Here is a 17,935-nt window from a genome sequence, read left to right as displayed (position 1 = left end):
TCATCTAGGGTTCCTCCGGAGGTTGCTAGGGGTTCCTTGAGCAATGAGCAGTTTCTGCCGTTCAGGTAAGTCCCCACTGACACCATTGATCTCTTTAGAGATCTGTAAGGGGGTAATTCTTCCAAATGACCACAAGTGTAAGGAGCATTCTTCTCACTGACCATCACACTAATGTATCATGGGTTGTAGATCTAGTAATTTTTAGCAGGGGTTCCCTGAGATTATATTATATATATATATATATATATATTTGGGGATTCTAAAGTAATTTTCTAGCAAAAAATACTGATTTTAACATGTAAGCAACAACTGTCAGAAAAAGGCTTAGGCATGAAGGGGTTCATTTTATTTTTTTAACCAGAAAAGTTTCTCTTTACTGTGTTTCTAACTCTGTAAAAATGATGGTTACCTTTTGCCTCCTAATGAGTATTTCGCTGTAAATCCTATGGCAGCAGTCAACAAGCAATACGTATGTCTTGTTTTACTTGAAATGGATGTAAACTCAAAATGTTAAGACACAGAGAAAAACATGTACACCGCTTAGGCAGTTGGCACTTCAGCCAGCCATGGGTGCAGGACCTCCGATCGCCATCGCAAACAGGATACAAGAGAAATGGCCGCACACCAATCGATGGCTCACGATGAAAGATTTTCTTAAACAAGGATGCAAGGTACAGCAAAATGGATGGTAAACATCTTTCATATGACTCACAGCGTGCTTGTTCACTAGTGAACCAGCATGCTGTGAGTCGTGTGAAACATGTCTACCATCCATTTTGCTGTACCTTGCATTTTTGTTTAACAAAGCCTTTCATCGTGAGCCATCGCTTGGTGTGCGGCCATTTCTCTTGTAACTCAAAATGTTACCTATACTGTATTTATTTTATTTGCCGGGTCTACACTTAAAAAATTTACCTGTTCCGACTTACAAATTCGACTTAAGAACAAACCTACAGTCCCGATCTTGTTTGTAACCCGGGGACCGCCTGTATGTCAGGTTTTGCAGACACCCTACAGCTCTTGGTCATTACGTGGCCGATGGGAATTTTATTTTATTAATTCACAGATTGCTTTGAATGAATGACGTGACTTTGTGGGATGATGAAGCTTTGCAACATATTGCATCCTACAAATTGGATGTACCATGTTGCTAAAGCTGAACCTATCCTTTACAGTCCCTTTTTTTTTTTTTTTTTTTTTTTTTTTTTTTTTTTTTTGTATTTCGGTTTTATTTTTTTCAGCCAAATTAGTATAACCTCTTTGTTTAAATGATTTTATTCATAGCATAAGTTAAACATTTTACATACGTACAAATTCTGCAATGGCGAAACTGAACTCCTGCGCAGTGACGAGGGACTCCATCCCAACAGGGATGCGTATTTCTGGAGGAGAGGTCAGTGTGGTTCCATTTGAAGCAGAGGGTTTTAAGGTTACGGTTTACAATAGTTTCTTACCTATGGTTCTGCACTGTATGTTCCCTACAAATAGAGCTTTCTTTAGGTGGTATTTGATCACCTCTGCGCTTTTTTTATTTTTTGCGATAATAGAAAAAGTGAAAACTTTGAGAAAAAATGACATTTTCTACTTATAAAAACTCAATATTTGTCATATATTTAGGCCAAAATGTATTTAGCTACATGTTTGACAAAAAAAAATCTCAAGCATATTTTTATTGGTTTGTTCAAAAAGTTATAGCATCTACAAACTATGGTGTATATACTAGAATTTACGCAGCTTTTACTTTCTGACTGCCTATCTTATTTCTTTAAGTGCTAAAATGGCAGGGCAGTACAACCCCCCCCAAAAACGACCCCTTTTTTGGAAGTAGACATCCTAAGGAATTTCCTGGGAGGAATGTTGAGCCCATTGGATATTTAATTTTTTTTTTTTTTTCAGATTGAAAAATTACAATTAAAAAAAAAAAAAAAAGGATCTAGGATCGCTTTTACATGTAAGCCGACCGCTGGCTGTAAAACAACAATACCAAGATGATGCCTAAATCTGCAGATATCATCCTGGTATAACCACTTAAAGTCCAGCAACGTACCAGTACATTGCTGGTCCTTGTTCGGCATATATTGTAGGTTTTTTTTTTTTTCTTTTCATGCAGGCTGTGGGCTGAATGAAAAAAACAGAACCTAGCATATTCCTTCATCCACATCGAGCGATTATGTGGATGAACGAATCTCCTCCAGAAAATGTGTAGTATTTGGTTTTCCGGGGTCCTGTATGGGGCTAGCCCAACATCTACCCACCTCTCTGATGGGCATACATGATGAAAGCCATGTATGCTTTTTTTTTTTTAAACTGTGGTGGTGAAATCACCTCCTACAGCGCTGCCATCATAGCTTTCCATATATGCTGAGCGCAAATGCTGTTGCTGTCAGAATATATAAATCAGTGTGGCAGCTGATGGCGTACCTGCAAGACAAACAATTGACAATAAAACCGTAAAAATAAAATGTTTTTATTGGTATCTGAAAAGTAAAAAATGATTACCAATGAATAACAATAAAGTACAGTAAAAGTAGAAAGAGTGGAAGAGCAGAGTAAGAACAGAAAATTAACTCAATAAAACGGCAACTATTTTTGGCTTTTTTTTTTTTTTTTTTTAACTTTCCCTTTTTTTTTTCTGTAATTGTTAAACGTTCCAGGTTAGGGTTTCTCAAAATGCGATCGCCATCGAACATCTTTCGAGACCCTGTGTAAGTGTGCCCTAGACTGTGCGGTGCTGTATCCTATGTCAATAATCCACTACTGTGTGGTAGCGATGGAAACATTCCCCGATGTAGAGACCAGGTTGGCCAGGACAGAAGGGACAATATTAAAACGGGAGTCGTGCCTAAATCCGCACTTTGTACAGACACAACATCTTCTTTGGGGGGTACTCGGGAGGGCATACAGAAAATGCCTCTCATGCAGCCGGCTCACTGCATCTGGTAAGGGAAGCTGGGGTGCAGAACCTCCTGGATACAGGAGGGCTCTGATGATCTCTTCCTGGAGTTGTAGGAAGGATTCACTTCGTCCTGACTCTTTGTATAGCACATAAGCGTTCAGCAGAGCCAATCGAAATAAACACACTTTTTTTGTACCAGCGTCTGGCCTTACGGGCAATTAAGTACAGCGCTATCATCTGGTCATTGAGGTCCACCCCTCCCATATTAAGGTTGTAGTCGTGGACACAGAGGGGATTCTCCAAAACACCAGCTGCTGTAGAAATTTGGACTGCCGTGTCTGCGTGAATGGAGGACAGAACGAAAACATTCCGTGCGTCCCTCCACTTCACTGCAAGCAATCTGTTTGTTTTCAAACAGGCTCTCTCCCCCCTGACTAAGTTGGGTATCTACAAGCCGTTGGGGGAAGCCCCGGCGATTAGGTCGCATGGTGTCACATGCGCCAATTTTAAATTCAAGCAGGTGACTAAAAAGTGGCAAGCTTGTGTAAAAGTTGTCCACGTATAAATGGTACCCCTTTCCGAATAAGGGTGACACTTAGTCCCAAACTATCTTGCCGCTGCTCCCTATGTAGTCTTGGCAGTTGGGGAGCTCCACAACGCTATCTTTTTCCCTCGTGAACACGGAAACTACATGTCTAGCCTGTTGCCTTGTCAGAGCTTATACATCTTGACCCTGAATCTGGCACGCTTGCTGGGGATAAACTGCTTGAAAGCAAGGCAGCCAGAAAACTTAATCAGGGATTCATCAATGTAGACAACTTATTGGGGGATAAACAAGGCTGCAAATCATTGATTGAAATGGTTTACGACGTGACGAATTTTGTGGAGCCGTTCATATCCAGGGTCACTGCGAGGAGGACAGAGTTCATTGTCACTGAAGTGCATGAACCGCAGGATTTGCTCGTATCTCGTCCTGGCCATGGAAGCAGAGAACATGCGCATATGGTGAATTGGGTCAGTGGACCAATATGACTGCAACTCACTCCTTTTTAGTTGTAGGAAAAGAATTAGCCGCACATCCAGGGATTCCAATAGGTTTCAAATACCTTTATTTCCAAAAAGTTGCAAGTGATGACACCAAAGACACCAGCATAAAGTCTCGTAGACGCGTTTCACACATACATCTTGTGCTTAATCATTACTGATAGGTAATGATTAAGCACAAGATGTATGTGTGAAACGCGTCTACGAGACTTTATGCTGGTGTCTTTGGTGTCATCACTTGCAACTTTTTGGAAATAAAGGTATTTGAAACCTATTGGAATCCCTGGATGTGCGGCTAATTCTTTTCCTACAAGTGTTCCCACGGAGGCGGGCCGGGGCCAGCACTCTATTGGATATCCTATCTCCTGGCAATCACCACACAATATACACCTGGAGCAGTGTCTTTCTTTTCTTCACACTCCTTTTTAGTAATACCCATTTTGAGGGATAGGCCCAGAAAGGTCTTAAACTCGGAAACCATTATAGGTTTCCAGCCAAATTGTCTGGCAAGGGTCAAATTTGGGTTTGCGGTGATGACTTGATTAGCATAGAAATTGCTTTGGTCCAAAATAGATCTGTACAGATCTTCCCCGAAAAACAGCTCGTAAAAATCAAGGGAAGTAAAATTGGCTGTTTCCACCTCAATTCCTGGTTGGGCAGTAAATGGGGGGCAAGTATGAAGAATCTGTGGGCTGCCAATCAGGATTTGCCAGCACATCAGGGAGGACACTATGGGCCTGTCTTTGATTTCTCGGTGGCTGCAGGCCACTACTTGTGCTAGCCACTGCACCAGCTTGAACTGCACTTATGGGACTTGCCACTTCACCAGGTGATACTGCAGTACTTGTTTTGTCTACGACCAGGATGTACTAGGTCGCTGGTGCTTGCCAGTTCACCAGAAGGTTGAGCGGCACTAGTACCAACACTGCGCCATACAAGAACCCTGCGATTGCTGCACCTCATCAACTCTAGAATGGGGTCGGGTACGCCTGACCTTAGCAGGGACCACTCTGTCGTCAGAGCTATCTGTCAGGGAGCCGCTGCTGTCTACAGGGTTGTATACTGTCCCTGATTCTGCCAGTGAGGCTTCCCCATCGCTCTCATCTGACATGGTCAGTATCCTGTAGGCCTCTTCACTAGCGTACCTCCATTTGGACATTTTGGCCAATAAATTTATAGGTACCTAGTGTGACTAACAGGTAAAAAGCACCTGGTTGTCGAGGACTATTTGAATCGCTACGAAAATAAAAAAACTACTAGTGCTAAGCAGAGATCAGGCCTGACACTGCCAACGCTGCGGTTTTGTCTGTTGTGTTTTTGGAAGTGACAGTAATCTATTGATTACTGCACTTGCTTGGGTGGGCTTGGCGGAGGGGGGCTAAACGCAGGTGCTGGCATGTGTCGTGGCTGATCTGCTAACGATGCGTTTTGGGAACCCTAAACTATTGGGGACGCTAGTATAGTTCTAATCCGATCAAAGATATTAATCCGTTAAGACACTATACTAGTAATGGAGGTGTTTAGTGTATGTGTGTGTGTCACTGGCAATCAAAGGGTTAAATTATATTTCTAAATATGTGGCGGGGATCTGACGCCGTCCTAGATTGACGCTAACTAACGTTAATGCTAACTAATGTCACCTGTGACACTAATCAGAAAAAAGATCTGTACACTATAAAAGTGACACTGTGACAGGGCAATGAAAGGGTTAACTTGGGTTGATCAGGGGGTTAAAAATCTTTATTGGGGGGGGGGGGGGGTGGCTGGTACCCTAAACCAGTGGTCCTCAACTCCCGTCGTCAGGGCCCACTAACAGGCCAGATTTTAAGTATTACCTTGGGGAGATGCAGACTAGAGTACTGCAATCATTGAGCAGCAAATGATATCACCTGGGATGTATTTCAGTTATCTTGCAAACCTGGCCTGTTAGTGGGCCCTGTAGGCCAGGGTTGAGGACCACTGCCCTAAACCTATTTGGGACAGAAACTAACGGCCGCTAGCGCTAAATGAAGTCGCAAGGCACACTATTACAGAAATCTGCAAAACCGCTATATATTGTATATAGTGTGCACTGTGACAGGGAGTGAAATGGTTAGCTGGGAGTGATCAGGGGGTTAAATGTGCCTATCTGATGTGGTGTAGTGCTTGGTGTACTCAGAAGCTCTCTCCTCTCAAGCTGGAACCGAAAGGGGGTCCACGAGGGGAGAGAGCAGCACATCCTGTGCCTCTTTTTACAAAACAGACACAGGACGGTCTGCCATTGGTCAGAACCGATCACCAGGACCAGGTCAAAAATCATTGGCCTAGACCTGATGACTGATCGGTTCTGTACCGATTCAGACCATCGCTGGGACGGAGGGCGCGCTCCCGCGAGCCATGCTCGCGACCGACGTAGACCTATGTAGTTTCGCACAGTAGGGTCACCCTGCCGCAGTACATATGTGGTGGGTGGTCCGGAACCTGTTAATGGGAGTAAACCTAATCTGTCTGCACTTGTCAGTGGAGACAGATTGAGTTTTCTCTCATTTTCAAATGTTTCAGAGTAGCTTGTAGTCTGCGCCTTAGGCAGGCTGTACATGGAGCAAATTTCTTTTGTTGCAGGAAAGAAATTTTGCTTGATTTCCACATCAACACACAGTGTTGATGCGTTAATTCCTCCTGCCGGGCTATTGTCTCCCGGCGGAGGAAACCGCCCCTGCCAGAAATAGACAGTGATTTTTGCTAGTGGCTATAGCAGCAGCTAGTGATAATCGCAGGTAAAACCTGGCATGCTGGTTGTTACCCAAGTTGATTGATAATATTGGTACATTAAGCCTGCCCATACACTGTTCGAATCTCGGCTGTTTCTTGCTGAACCGGCTGAGATTCGAACAATGTGTGGCATTCTCAAAAAACACATTGGTAAGGAAGCTTTGTTTTTTTCCTAAGATGCTTTGGGAATAGAAGTGCATAACAAACCGTGTTTTTCCTCATATTTGACTTTAGAGTCGGTTCACACTAGCGCGACTTGTCAGACGACTTGTCAGTCTGACAAGTCGCGCTCCCTCGAGGTCCATTGACCGCTACAGAACCCATTCTATTCTAATAGGAGCGACACAAGTCGCTCCGACTTAGAAAAAGGGTCCTGTACTACTTTGGGGCGAACTCAGAGCGACTTGCATAGACTTCCATTATGTGAAGTCCATGCAAGTCGCTCCGAAGTCGTGGTGCATGGTAATGCACAAGTCGCCCCCGAAGTAGTAAGGAGTCGTGTTGCCTCAGTGTGAAACGGCTCTAAGAGGACTGTTTTTGTGTGCTTATTTTTTTCTTTTACTACATTAAACTATCAAAAGGTAAAGTCTGATTGCTGATGGCTACTGTTTGTTAAAATATACCGTTCTAATCACGTTGCAGACCTACACACAAAAGTTTTAAAGTTCAGCGTGTGGTTTTCAAAGCAAAGCTTCTGCATTAAACAGCACTTTTATTTTGCTTGGTTTAACAAGTACAAACATAAATGCGGTGGTTAAGACGATGCTTTTGAAACATCATGTTTTCCTTCAGTTGCATTTTGAAGTTCATTTTTTTTTTTTTTTTTTTTTTGGTTTAGGTCTTTTGTTAAGCAACATTTTATTGCATTTTTGCCTGATCTAAATCATTTAAGGGTTTTCATATGTTTTGTACAGAATAAACAAAATCTCAAACCAGGTGTCTATCCAACGGAAGAAGCAATTCATTGAGAGGGTTCATAGTTATTGGCTTCTGAAGCGACTTTCAAGAAATGGCATTCCCTTACTGAGACGGCTTCAGTCTAGTTTGCAGTCCCAGAAAAACATTCAACAGGTGAAGTTGTTTTTCATGAATATTGTACACTCAAAAAGCCTCTGTGAAAATGCTTTTTTTTTTTTTTTTTTTACACCTAACACCAGTATGGAATGGAGTAGGGATGCACTGATACCAGTTTAAGACTAGGATAGTACCTATCCTTTTTCCCAAATGCATGCTGATACCAATACCTATTTTGCCCTTGGATGCATTTTTTTTTTCATGGTTCACACTGGTGCAATTTGACAGTTCAAAATCACATGGCAAGTCGCACTCCATTTGCAATTTCATTGCAAGTTGCATTGACTTCGGGTAATTGAAGTCGCAAGCCCCAATGACATCGGCGGTCCAAATCGCACTGATCTGGGACTTTGAAATCGCACTGAAGTAGTGTGTTTTCAAAAAGTACTGATCTGCGACTTTGAAGTTGTTCCTCTTTATCCTGATTTCAAAGCTGCAGATCAGTGCGATTTGGACCTCCGGTTTCATTGTGGCTTGTGACTTCATTTAGCAGAAGCCAATGCAAATCGCAGTGAAAAAGGAAAAAAGTATCGGTTTTAGTATCTGGGAATTTGTACAAGTACTTGTGCAAATGCTTAATATCAGCACCAATACCGGTATCTGTGCAAGGTTAGTTAGAATGGAGCATTGAAATTTATTTACTTTGGATGTAATGAAGCAAGGTTTCATCTCCTTTTCGTTATTCTCATTGCACAGGATCCTAATGTTTTTCTCCTGCCATAAAAACCTGTGCTGTGCATAATGATTGACCCTTGTGCAAACTTTTTTCTATACATTTTTGAAGATTTCTTACAGAATGCCTGTTATATTTTAAATGGCTGTTATGTGGCTCCATATACATGTTTGATGTGCTTAAAAATGTATTTTTAATTGAGGATTGATTTCTTTGTTTCAACTCTTTTCAGAGAGAAGATGATGAAGAAGTTCAGAACTTGAAAAAGAAATTAAAGTACTGGCAACGGTTAAGACATGACCTTGAGAGAGCTAGGTTATTAATTGAACTTATCCGAAAACGGGAAAAGTTAAAACGTGAACAGGTAACTTTACTTTTACAGTTTTTTTGCTATGTAATTACTTCAGTACAGGGAATACAATAATCAATGGGACTTTCAAGACACTGCACAGAAACCAAAAATATGTGAAGTGTGAAATAAAATACATGTGTTTTTAAGATTTTTTTTTTTCTACTTCATATATTTTTTGTTTCTGTGTGGTGCTTTTGAAAGTTCAGTTCATTATTGTATTTATATCGTAGTTACTTGATGATATGGCACCTTTTTTAATGTAGATGTATTGACACACTTATTACTTTATTAGAATTGAGTTTTCTTTGTTAGATGAGCATTTCAATAGATGTTTAATACCTGATATTTTTATATCATGTTGTTCAGAGCAGAGCTCGACAAATCCCAGGTCGCCATGGCGACTAGAATTGGCTTCCTGGCACCTGGATTTTTTGTCAGCCCATTCATTGTTGGCACCAGGTGCAGGATTGTTCAGTTATATTCGCCCATGTCCTGGGAAGTTTACTTGTCGGATGAAAACGCTCGCACTGTCGCCTGATTGCTTCCACGCACCCCGCTATGTATCCTGGGCTCCGCTTGCCCATCTGCAGGACCAGGTAGAGGAGCGGGGACACACATTGTAAAAAGTTACACCCAAGCACATAAAATCCCCCCCCCCCCCCCCAAATTGAACTACATTTCCCAAAATGAAGTACCAAAACATCTGGGGTGCCAAGGTCATTCCTGGTATAAAGCCTCATGCACATGGAACCTTAACACTGCTTATACAGGCGTTGATTTTTTTTTTTTTTTGTGTCCAGCCTATTTTAAAAGCACCTTTTTTATGGAAGCCTATGGGGTTGATTTACTAACGGCTTCTAACTTCAGCTTGTTCAATTAAGCTTTGACGAAAAAACAAAACTGGAACCTGATTTGTTTCTATACAAAGCTGCACCAGATTTTTGCACTCTTTAGTACAGGCCTATTAAAAGAAGTGTTTACAGGCAGAAAACCCACCAAATGGCGCTTTCTTTAGACAAGCAAAAAAAATTTGTCAAACATGTAAAAGCATATGTGCCTAAACGCATTTGCGGTTTGTGGCTTTTACCACATTTTCCTGCTTGGAGTTTTGGCGTTCCGAAGGGCTTTTACAGATGCCATGTTTGTGAGACCTTAGGGAAGCAGATGAATCAAACTTCACATAGAAATGCTATATCTGCTTAAAGTAAAACTAATGGCAAAACATTTTTTTTTTCTTTCTTTTTGGATAGAGTAAGGGAGGGTTATGTAACCTGTGTGTTTTTTTTTTTTTTTATATATGCCATCTGTCTCCAAGTGAGATTTCCCTTCGCTTTTTGTTCCAAAGTCATCAGGAAGCCAAAAGAAATCCCTCCAAAGTAAGGGATTCTTTGGTTATAACCAGGTTTAGTGTCCACACTGGAAGATTTCTTCTTTATTATGGGCTAGGAGGGATGGCGCATAGCAATGTATTGTGAAACTGGTAACCCTGGGTAAAGGACAACCAGTGGACGGTGATAATAGGAAAGTTTATTGGAAAGAGCAATAAAATCCATAAACTGGTCACACAGTCTTTGGCATCATGTGAGGACACTGTGGGGTCCCGCTCAATCTAATGGGATGGCGCTACTCCAAATCCATGGAAGGACCGGGAATGGGATCCGAAGGGTCACATAGACAGGGAAGGAAGTCAGCCCAGCGCATGTGTTGGCCTTGTCCTGGCCTCGGCTCTCTGTGTTCCGGTGACGGTGTGCGGTAGGAGGATCCCAGAAGTGACATGAGGTCCGGCGCATGTTTGTGTGTTACGGCCGACACGCGCTGGGCTGACTTCCTTCCCTGTCTGTGACCCTTCGGATCCCATTCCCGGTCCTTCCATGGATTTGTAATGCCATCCCATTAGACTGAGCGGGACCCTCACAGTGTCCTCACATGATGCCGAAGACCGTGTGACCGATTTGTGGATTTTATTGCTCTTTCCAATAAACTTTCCTATTATCACTGTCCACTGGTTGTCCTTTACCCAGGGTCACCAGTTTCACAATACATTGCTATGCGCCATCCCTCCTTCTAGCCCTTTCATGCCACACAATTCATCCTGTGTTAGGGATTTGGCAGCACTGTGTGTGACATTTAACTTCCAGCAATTCTTCCCACCACCACACTGTTGTGGATGCTGGGGCCTATAATCCTACAGGTGGTTGTCCGGAGGACCAGCGCCAGGACTTTTTTTTTTGTTCTTCTTTATTATGGTGCTTCCACACTGGCCCTCTGCGGTTTCTCTGCAGCTTAGTGTACCTGCTCTTTTTTTGCGTGTTACACATACTTTCCTTAAGATTTCTATGAAATCAGACATTTTTAGTGCACTTTCAGAAAACACCTCAGAATCGCCCGATCTATTTGTAATAGAAATTTATAGGAAAGTGCAGGTAACCTGCATAAAATTCTCAGGTACACTGCACGGCACCTACTTTTTGTGGAAACCACAGCAGAGCTGTGTGAAAGGGTCATTTCTGTTCAGGGGACACCCCAAAATCTGGGAATTTTCCTTTACTTTCTCATTTGGTAATAATGGTAAACAGGACAAATGGAGCAGGTTAATGGCTCTTACTGGGGTACATACGGCAAGAAAAACCTGACGGGTGCTCTAGTCCCTCTCTATTTTATCCAAAACTAAACGTTTTTTGCATTTTAGTTGTACTTTAATCTTTCGGACACGAGTAAAGGGTCAGTTGAAGTGCAATGTTTTCGACCCTTTGATCTGGCTTTTGTGAATGAGCCCAAACCTAATGGAACTATGAAATTCTGTGCTGTTGGTACAGATAGTTTAATAGACGGATAACCTTCTCTGTAATCTTGTATATAGTGTAGAAGTGTACACGATACGCTTGAAGTGTAGTGCATGTTTGATGTAAACTTTTATATTTTGTTTTTTAGGTTAAGGTTGAGCAGGTTGCTATGGAGCTTCAACTGACACCACTGACGGTAATCCTGCGAACGGTTCTAGAACAATTGCAGGAAAAGGATTCTTCCCATATATTTGCTCAACCTGTGAATCTTTCTGAGGTAAGGGCAGCAGTGGTTATACAACTGATACAACCAACCCTTTTTTGTTTTAAGATTTCAATGGCAAGGCATCTTTGCTACATTATAATTTTTATTATTATTAGGATTGATTTATTTTTTATTTTTGAATAGGTTCCTGATTACTTGGACCACATAAAACATCCCATGGATTTCTCCACAATGAAGAAACAGTTAGAAGATCAGAGATACAGTAACTTAAATGAATTTGAAGAGGACTTCAACCTTATCATTGAAAACTGTCTGAAGTACAATGCCAAGGACACATTCTTTTACAGAGCTGCTGTTCGGTTGCGAGATCAGGGAGGAGCATTATTAAGGCAAGCAAGGCGTGATGCTAATGCTATTGGCTTTGATGAAGAAACAGGAATGCATTTACCAGAGCAACCAAAAACTGAACCTCCCCCGCAATTTTCCTGGGAGGATGGTAAGTTCATTTTAATGCTTTACCCTGAAGAGGGTAAACAAGGCCCAAAATAACCAAATGTTGGCTTTGACATAAATCCATAAAATGTGATGTTTATTCCAGTGTTAACCAGTTATGGTTTAGAATTGAACTTGCATGTCTTACCATCCTTCCTGACATATATAAATGCCTGTACCCACTGTCAGACATCGAAGGTCTTGGGGGGACCTGAAGGTGAAAAGTAGAAAACATTCTAACACCTTGTCAAACTTTTCTTTTTTCCCAGATATTTATTTCTAGTGCTGACAAACAATACACACAAAGCACAGTTTTATTTTATTCATGAATACCTTTGAAATGCTTTTACCTAATTAACATATTTTTGCTTTTGTGATTAAGTTGGCTAAGTTTTAGAATAGCGTTAGTATTTTGTATATTTAGAAATGCTATTCGTTTTAAAGAACTACAGGAATTAAGTCACTCTTTAAAAACTTGGTGTTTTGAATGCTTTAAGTGCAGAGGAGGCGTTTGGGGTCTTTTAGACCCCCAGATCCCTCCACAAGAGTACCTGTAAAAATTTTTTTCTTAATGTATAAAAATATCGGCCGATACTGATATGCGATGACCAAAATATCGGTATCGGCAGTGTGTATCTATACCCATACCTTTTTTTTTATTTTTCCTAGTATTGGATAGTTTGGAAAAAGGTTAGAATCCCTGTCTAGTTTGCTCTTTGGGGCTCTGTTAGGGCTCATTGACACTTGATTTATCGTGAATTTGCTTTTTGTTGCATTTGACAAGTGGTTGGGGGTCCATACCCCTGACTGTAAACTAGATCTTAGAGTTTCTCTCTGTTTTTATTGTGGGGAAAAAACTTTCAGCAGAAAGGAGATCATGGAAAACTTGAAACAGGCAATAATGCAAAGCTGACAGAGGTTCCAAAAAAAAAAGGAAAAGAATAATTTTTTTACAGAGCCTCTATGTGCAGTAAACTGAAAGTTCTAATCCTTCCCCCCATTAATAGGCAGGGCATTTATAGCAGTGCATTTAAAGCAGGAAGGGACAGGCAAGCTCAAGCATGATTAGGCCTGGTTCCCACCTATGCAGTTTGCTTTTGGTCCATTTCTCCTGTGGTTTTTGCACAAATGCGTTTTTTGATGCGTTTCTTCACATTTTTTAGACTTTTTTTTTCGCTAGTTTTTTTTGGGTGGGTAGATTAAAAAATGCAAAAAGTTGTCAAACGCACTACATGCTTTTCTGCAGCATCTCCATTGAAGTCTGTTGAACCAAAAACACACCATTTTGCGTTTTAAAAGTGTCTGTGATCATTTCAAAAAAACGCACCAGCTGAAAAAGCATATTTATGAACGTCTCCCATAGGAAATTATGTTAAATGGACTGTAGTGCATTTCTGCAAAAAGCACAAAGTACCAAAAAACGCATAGGTGTGAACCAGGCCTTAGGTGTCAGAACGTTACCTGGCAGAACAGCTCTGGCGTTAAAGTGAAGCATCTTAAAGGATTGGTAAAGTCAGAAGGTTTTTTATCTTAATGCATTCTATGCATTAAGATAGAAAGCCTTCTGTGTGCAGCAGTCCCCCTAACCGTTACCTGAGGTCCATCTCTGTCCAGCGATGTCCATGAGTGTCTCAGCAGTATGAGATTCTCCCTCCTGATTGGCTGAGACACAGTGGCGGTGCCATTGACTGCCACTGCTGTAAATCAAAGTCAGCTAGCCAAACAGGGGAGAGAGGGGGATGGGGCCGGGTCAGGGCTCCATGTCTGAATGGACACAGGGAGCTGTGACTTGGCTCGGGTGCCCCCAAAGCAAGCTGCTTGCTGTGGGGGCACTGAATAGGAGGGAAGGGGCCAGGAGAGCCAAAGAGGGACCTGAGCAGAGGAGGATCCAGGCTGGTCTGTGCAAAACCAACTGCAGAGAGGAGGTCAGTATAACATGTTTGTTATTTTTATAGGAGAAAAAAAAACGAGACTTTACAATCACTTTAAGGCTGGGATCACACTTATGGGAATTTGAGGTGGGTTTCCCCGCATCCAATTCGCATGACAGGAGAGTGTGACCGGCTCTCAATGGAATAGATTCACACAGCTCTGGAGCGGCCGCGTCTTTGGCTCAGTCTCTGGTCTGAATTCAGTCAAAAATTCAGACCTGATTTGCACCTGAAACAGAACAGGGACATATCGGACCCCCTGGTAGGAGCTACGGCTGCAGCTAGTGTAAACCTGGCCTTAAAGGTTTTTTTATTTCACCACTTGGTCACTTACGAAAAACGCATGCCCTCTAAGAAAAGGGGCATTATACTATTTTATATAGGCCCATGTCTTGAAACGCTGGCTCTCCACTGCTCTCAAGCCGCTGCAGGCATTTGGTTGGAATGATATTAGAAACCTCACAGCTTATGTCCTGTATTGACATGCAAGATAGTAGGTTAAATTCACTGCATATATTTGTGTACACCATCTCTTCTACACAGATCCCACTGGTTGTTTTAATATACAGTGAATCGGGAAAGTATTCACAGCGCTTCACTTTTTCCACAGTTTGTTACAGCTTTATTCTGAAACGGATTACATTAATTTTTCTCAATATTCTACAAACAATACCCCATAATGACAATGTAAGAAGTTTTTTTGAAATCTTTGCAAATTTATCAAAAATGAAAAATCACATGTACACAAGTATTCACAGCGTTTGCCATGACACTCCAAATTGAGCTAAGGTGCATCCTCATTCCACTGATCATCTTTGAGATGTTTCTACCACTTGATTGGAGTGCCCCCTGTGGAAATCTCAGTTGATTGGCCATGATTTGGAAAGGCAAACACCTGTCTATATAAGGTACCACACTTAACAGGGCTTTTCAGAGCTACAACAAAGCCATGAAGTACAAGGAATTGTCTGTAGACCTCCGAGACAGGATTGTATGGAGGCACAGATCTGGGGAAGGATACAGAAAAATTTCTGCAGCATTGAAGTTCCCAATGAGCACAGTGGCCTCCTCCACCCGTAAATGGGAGAAGTTTGGATCCACTAGGATTATTGCTAGAGTGGGCCGCCCTGCCAAAGTAAGTGTTATAGAAGGGCCTTAGTCAGGGAGATGACCAAGAACCCAATGGTCACTCTGACAGAGCTTCAGCGTTTCTCTATGGAGAGAGGAGAACCTTCCAGAACAACATCTCTGCAGCACTCCACCAATCAGGCCTGTATGGTAGAGTGGCCAGTCAGAAGCCACTCCTCAGTAATAGGCACATGGCAGCCCTTCTGGAGTTTGCCAAAAGGCACCTGAAGGATTCTTAGACCATGAGAAACAAAATTCTCTGGTCTGATGAAACACAGATTGAACTTTTTGGCCTGAAAGGCAAGCGTCATGTTTGGAGGAAATCAGGCACTGCTCATCACCTGGCAAATACCATCCCTAGAGTGAAGCAAGGCGGTGGCAGCAGCATGCTGTGGGGATGTTTTTTCAGTGGCAGGGACTGGGAGACTAATCAGCATTAAGGGGAAGATGAATGCAGCAATGTACAGAGACATCCTTGACGAAAACCTGCTCCAAAACCCTCTGGACCTCGGTGAAGGTTATTCTTCTAACAGGACAACGACCCTAAGCACACAGCCAAGATAACAAAGGGGTGTGAATGTACTTGAGTGTCCCAGCCAGAGCCCAGACTTGAACCCGATTTGAATATCTCTGGAGAGATCTAAAAATGGCTGTGCACCAATGCTCCCTATCCAACCCGATGGATCTTGAGAGGTCCCGCAAAGAAGAATGGGAAAAACTGCCCAAAAATAGGTGTGCCAAGCTTGTAGCGTCATACTCCAAAAGACTTGAAGCTTTTTTTTTAGTGCCAAAGGTGCTTCAACAAAGTATTGGGCAAAGTCTGTAATTACCTACGTACATGTGATTGTTTTAATTTTATTTTTAATAGATTTGCAAAGATTTCAAACAAACTTCTTTCACATTGTCATTATGGGGTATTGTTTGTAGAATTTTGAGGGAAATAATGAATTTAATCCATTTTTGAATAAACCTGTAACCACAAAATGTGGAAAAAGTGAAGCACTGTGAATACATTCCGGATTGACTGTAGTACCAGAAAATAAAAGCTTTTTTCTTAGTATTCATTGAGGTACTCAGAAATTCATCTGTTGGGTTATACTCCCTCAGACAGAAGGATTTCAATTTTGGCAAACAAACCATGACCAGCATGCTTTTTGCTAGTGTCCAATGGGATGGCACACCATTTTTATTCTCTGCTGAGAGTCTAACCTTTCTTTTGCTAGCTATTCTTCAATCAAGAATATATTTTCAGGATACCTCAAAAAGCTGCTTTGCTGATCACTATACATGGCTATCTGTAATGACAATTCTGCAGCTCTTGGAGGAAGTACCTGGTCCCCCACTGCATGAGTAAAGAGCTACAATGGAATGTTACATGTGAACACTGGTCTCTGAGTGTCCTGGGTAGCTAACTGCTGAGTTCTTTCTGGGTCTAAGGACATGGCACAGCCCCAGGTGTGACCCTGTCTCCGAAGACTCGCTTTTTGAGTAGGTCATGTGGGCTGAGCACTGAGGAGTTACTAGGAGCTTTTGGCTGCTACTTGTTAGCTCCAATTCCTGTTGGTCCACTATGGAAAAGATTGATGCTGAGTGCTTACGTCCTCTGTGTGGAGTGTCACTCTGCACTCCGGATTCAGTTGTGCAGTGTTACAGCAGTGGTGTCTATCTGCCACTGGGGAGGAACTGGAAGTCTTGCAATGGCTATAGATGTAGGAATAATTATCTCCTGGACAGAACGTCATGGCTGGTCTATTTAATTACCCGGGCAATTGACAAGCAGACTTCCTCAGCCAGCGGCACCTGCACTTGGGGAATGGTTCCTAGGCCTGGAGGTGTTCCAGGACCCGTGTCCCAGGTGGGGGATGTTGAATGTGGACTTCCTGTCCTCAAGGTGCAACAGCAAGTTGGACAGGTTTTTTTCAAGATGCAGAGAATCCTCTGTCAGAAGCCATGGATGCTCTGTGGGATATAAGCCTTTCTTCCTCTGAAACACTGTTACACAGGATTGAGATGGAGGGCATTTTGGTGATTCTCCTGGCAGATGTTCCTTGGGCTCATCTGGAATCTTCTCTCCTAAGCACTGGTTTACCATACTGCTTCACAGTTGCCAGCTTTGAAGAATGGCTGTTGAAGCGTAGTTCTTGAGCGACAGGGGCTTCTCTGATTTTGTGCTCCCCATGATGATGCTGAATGTGAGGAAGTTCACTTCCTGGAAGGTCTGTCATTGCACATGGAAGGCATACTTTGCCTGGTTCGGGAATAACTTTCATCCCAGAAAATCTTCTGTGGGAGGAATTCTGGCCTTCTGCAATTTGGGCCTGGATTAGCAATATCCAGAGTACCATCAAGGACCAGATCTTTGGCTCTTACTATCTAATTTTGGAGAATGCTAGGTTTCCACTCCTCCTAGATCAATACTTTTGTTTAGGCCAGGGCTCAACAAACCCCAGGTGCCAGGTCGCATTGGCGACTAGAATTAGCGGCCTGGCGCCTGAGCTACACTGCGGCAGGTGTCTTGTCGCCAGACATCCGGTTTTCTGTAAGGTGTGGGTCTCTCCCAGACACCTGCAAGTGCCGCGCGATGT

General features: G+C 42.4%; 1 protein-coding gene across 6 annotated transcripts in view; it reads left to right on the top strand.

The window, feature by feature from the left end:
* Positions 1-17,935, top strand: part of BRD1 (bromodomain containing 1) — a 145,352-nt gene that overhangs the window by 39,606 nt on the left and 87,811 nt on the right. For all 6 annotated transcript variants that reach the window (XR_014225158.1, XM_082254448.1, XM_082254447.1 and 3 more), the window contains exons 3-6: positions 7,606-7,762; positions 8,671-8,802; positions 11,722-11,850; positions 11,983-12,295. Coding sequence is in view for 5 of the 6 variants with exons in the window: in XM_082254448.1 (XP_082110574.1) it covers positions 7,606-7,762; positions 8,671-8,802; positions 11,722-11,850; positions 11,983-12,295 (731 nt within the window). In the remaining variant the exon portion in view is untranslated. The remainder of the gene's footprint in view (positions 1-7,605; positions 7,763-8,670; positions 8,803-11,721; positions 11,851-11,982; positions 12,296-17,935) is intronic.

This window comes from Pelophylax lessonae (genome assembly GCF_965119305.1).
Source record: "Pelophylax lessonae genome assembly, chromosome: 4".
Classification (NCBI taxonomy): Eukaryota; Metazoa; Chordata; class Amphibia; order Anura; family Ranidae; genus Pelophylax; species Pelophylax lessonae.
Note: the sequence above shows the minus strand (reverse complement) of the source record. Positions and strands in the feature narration are given on the sequence as shown.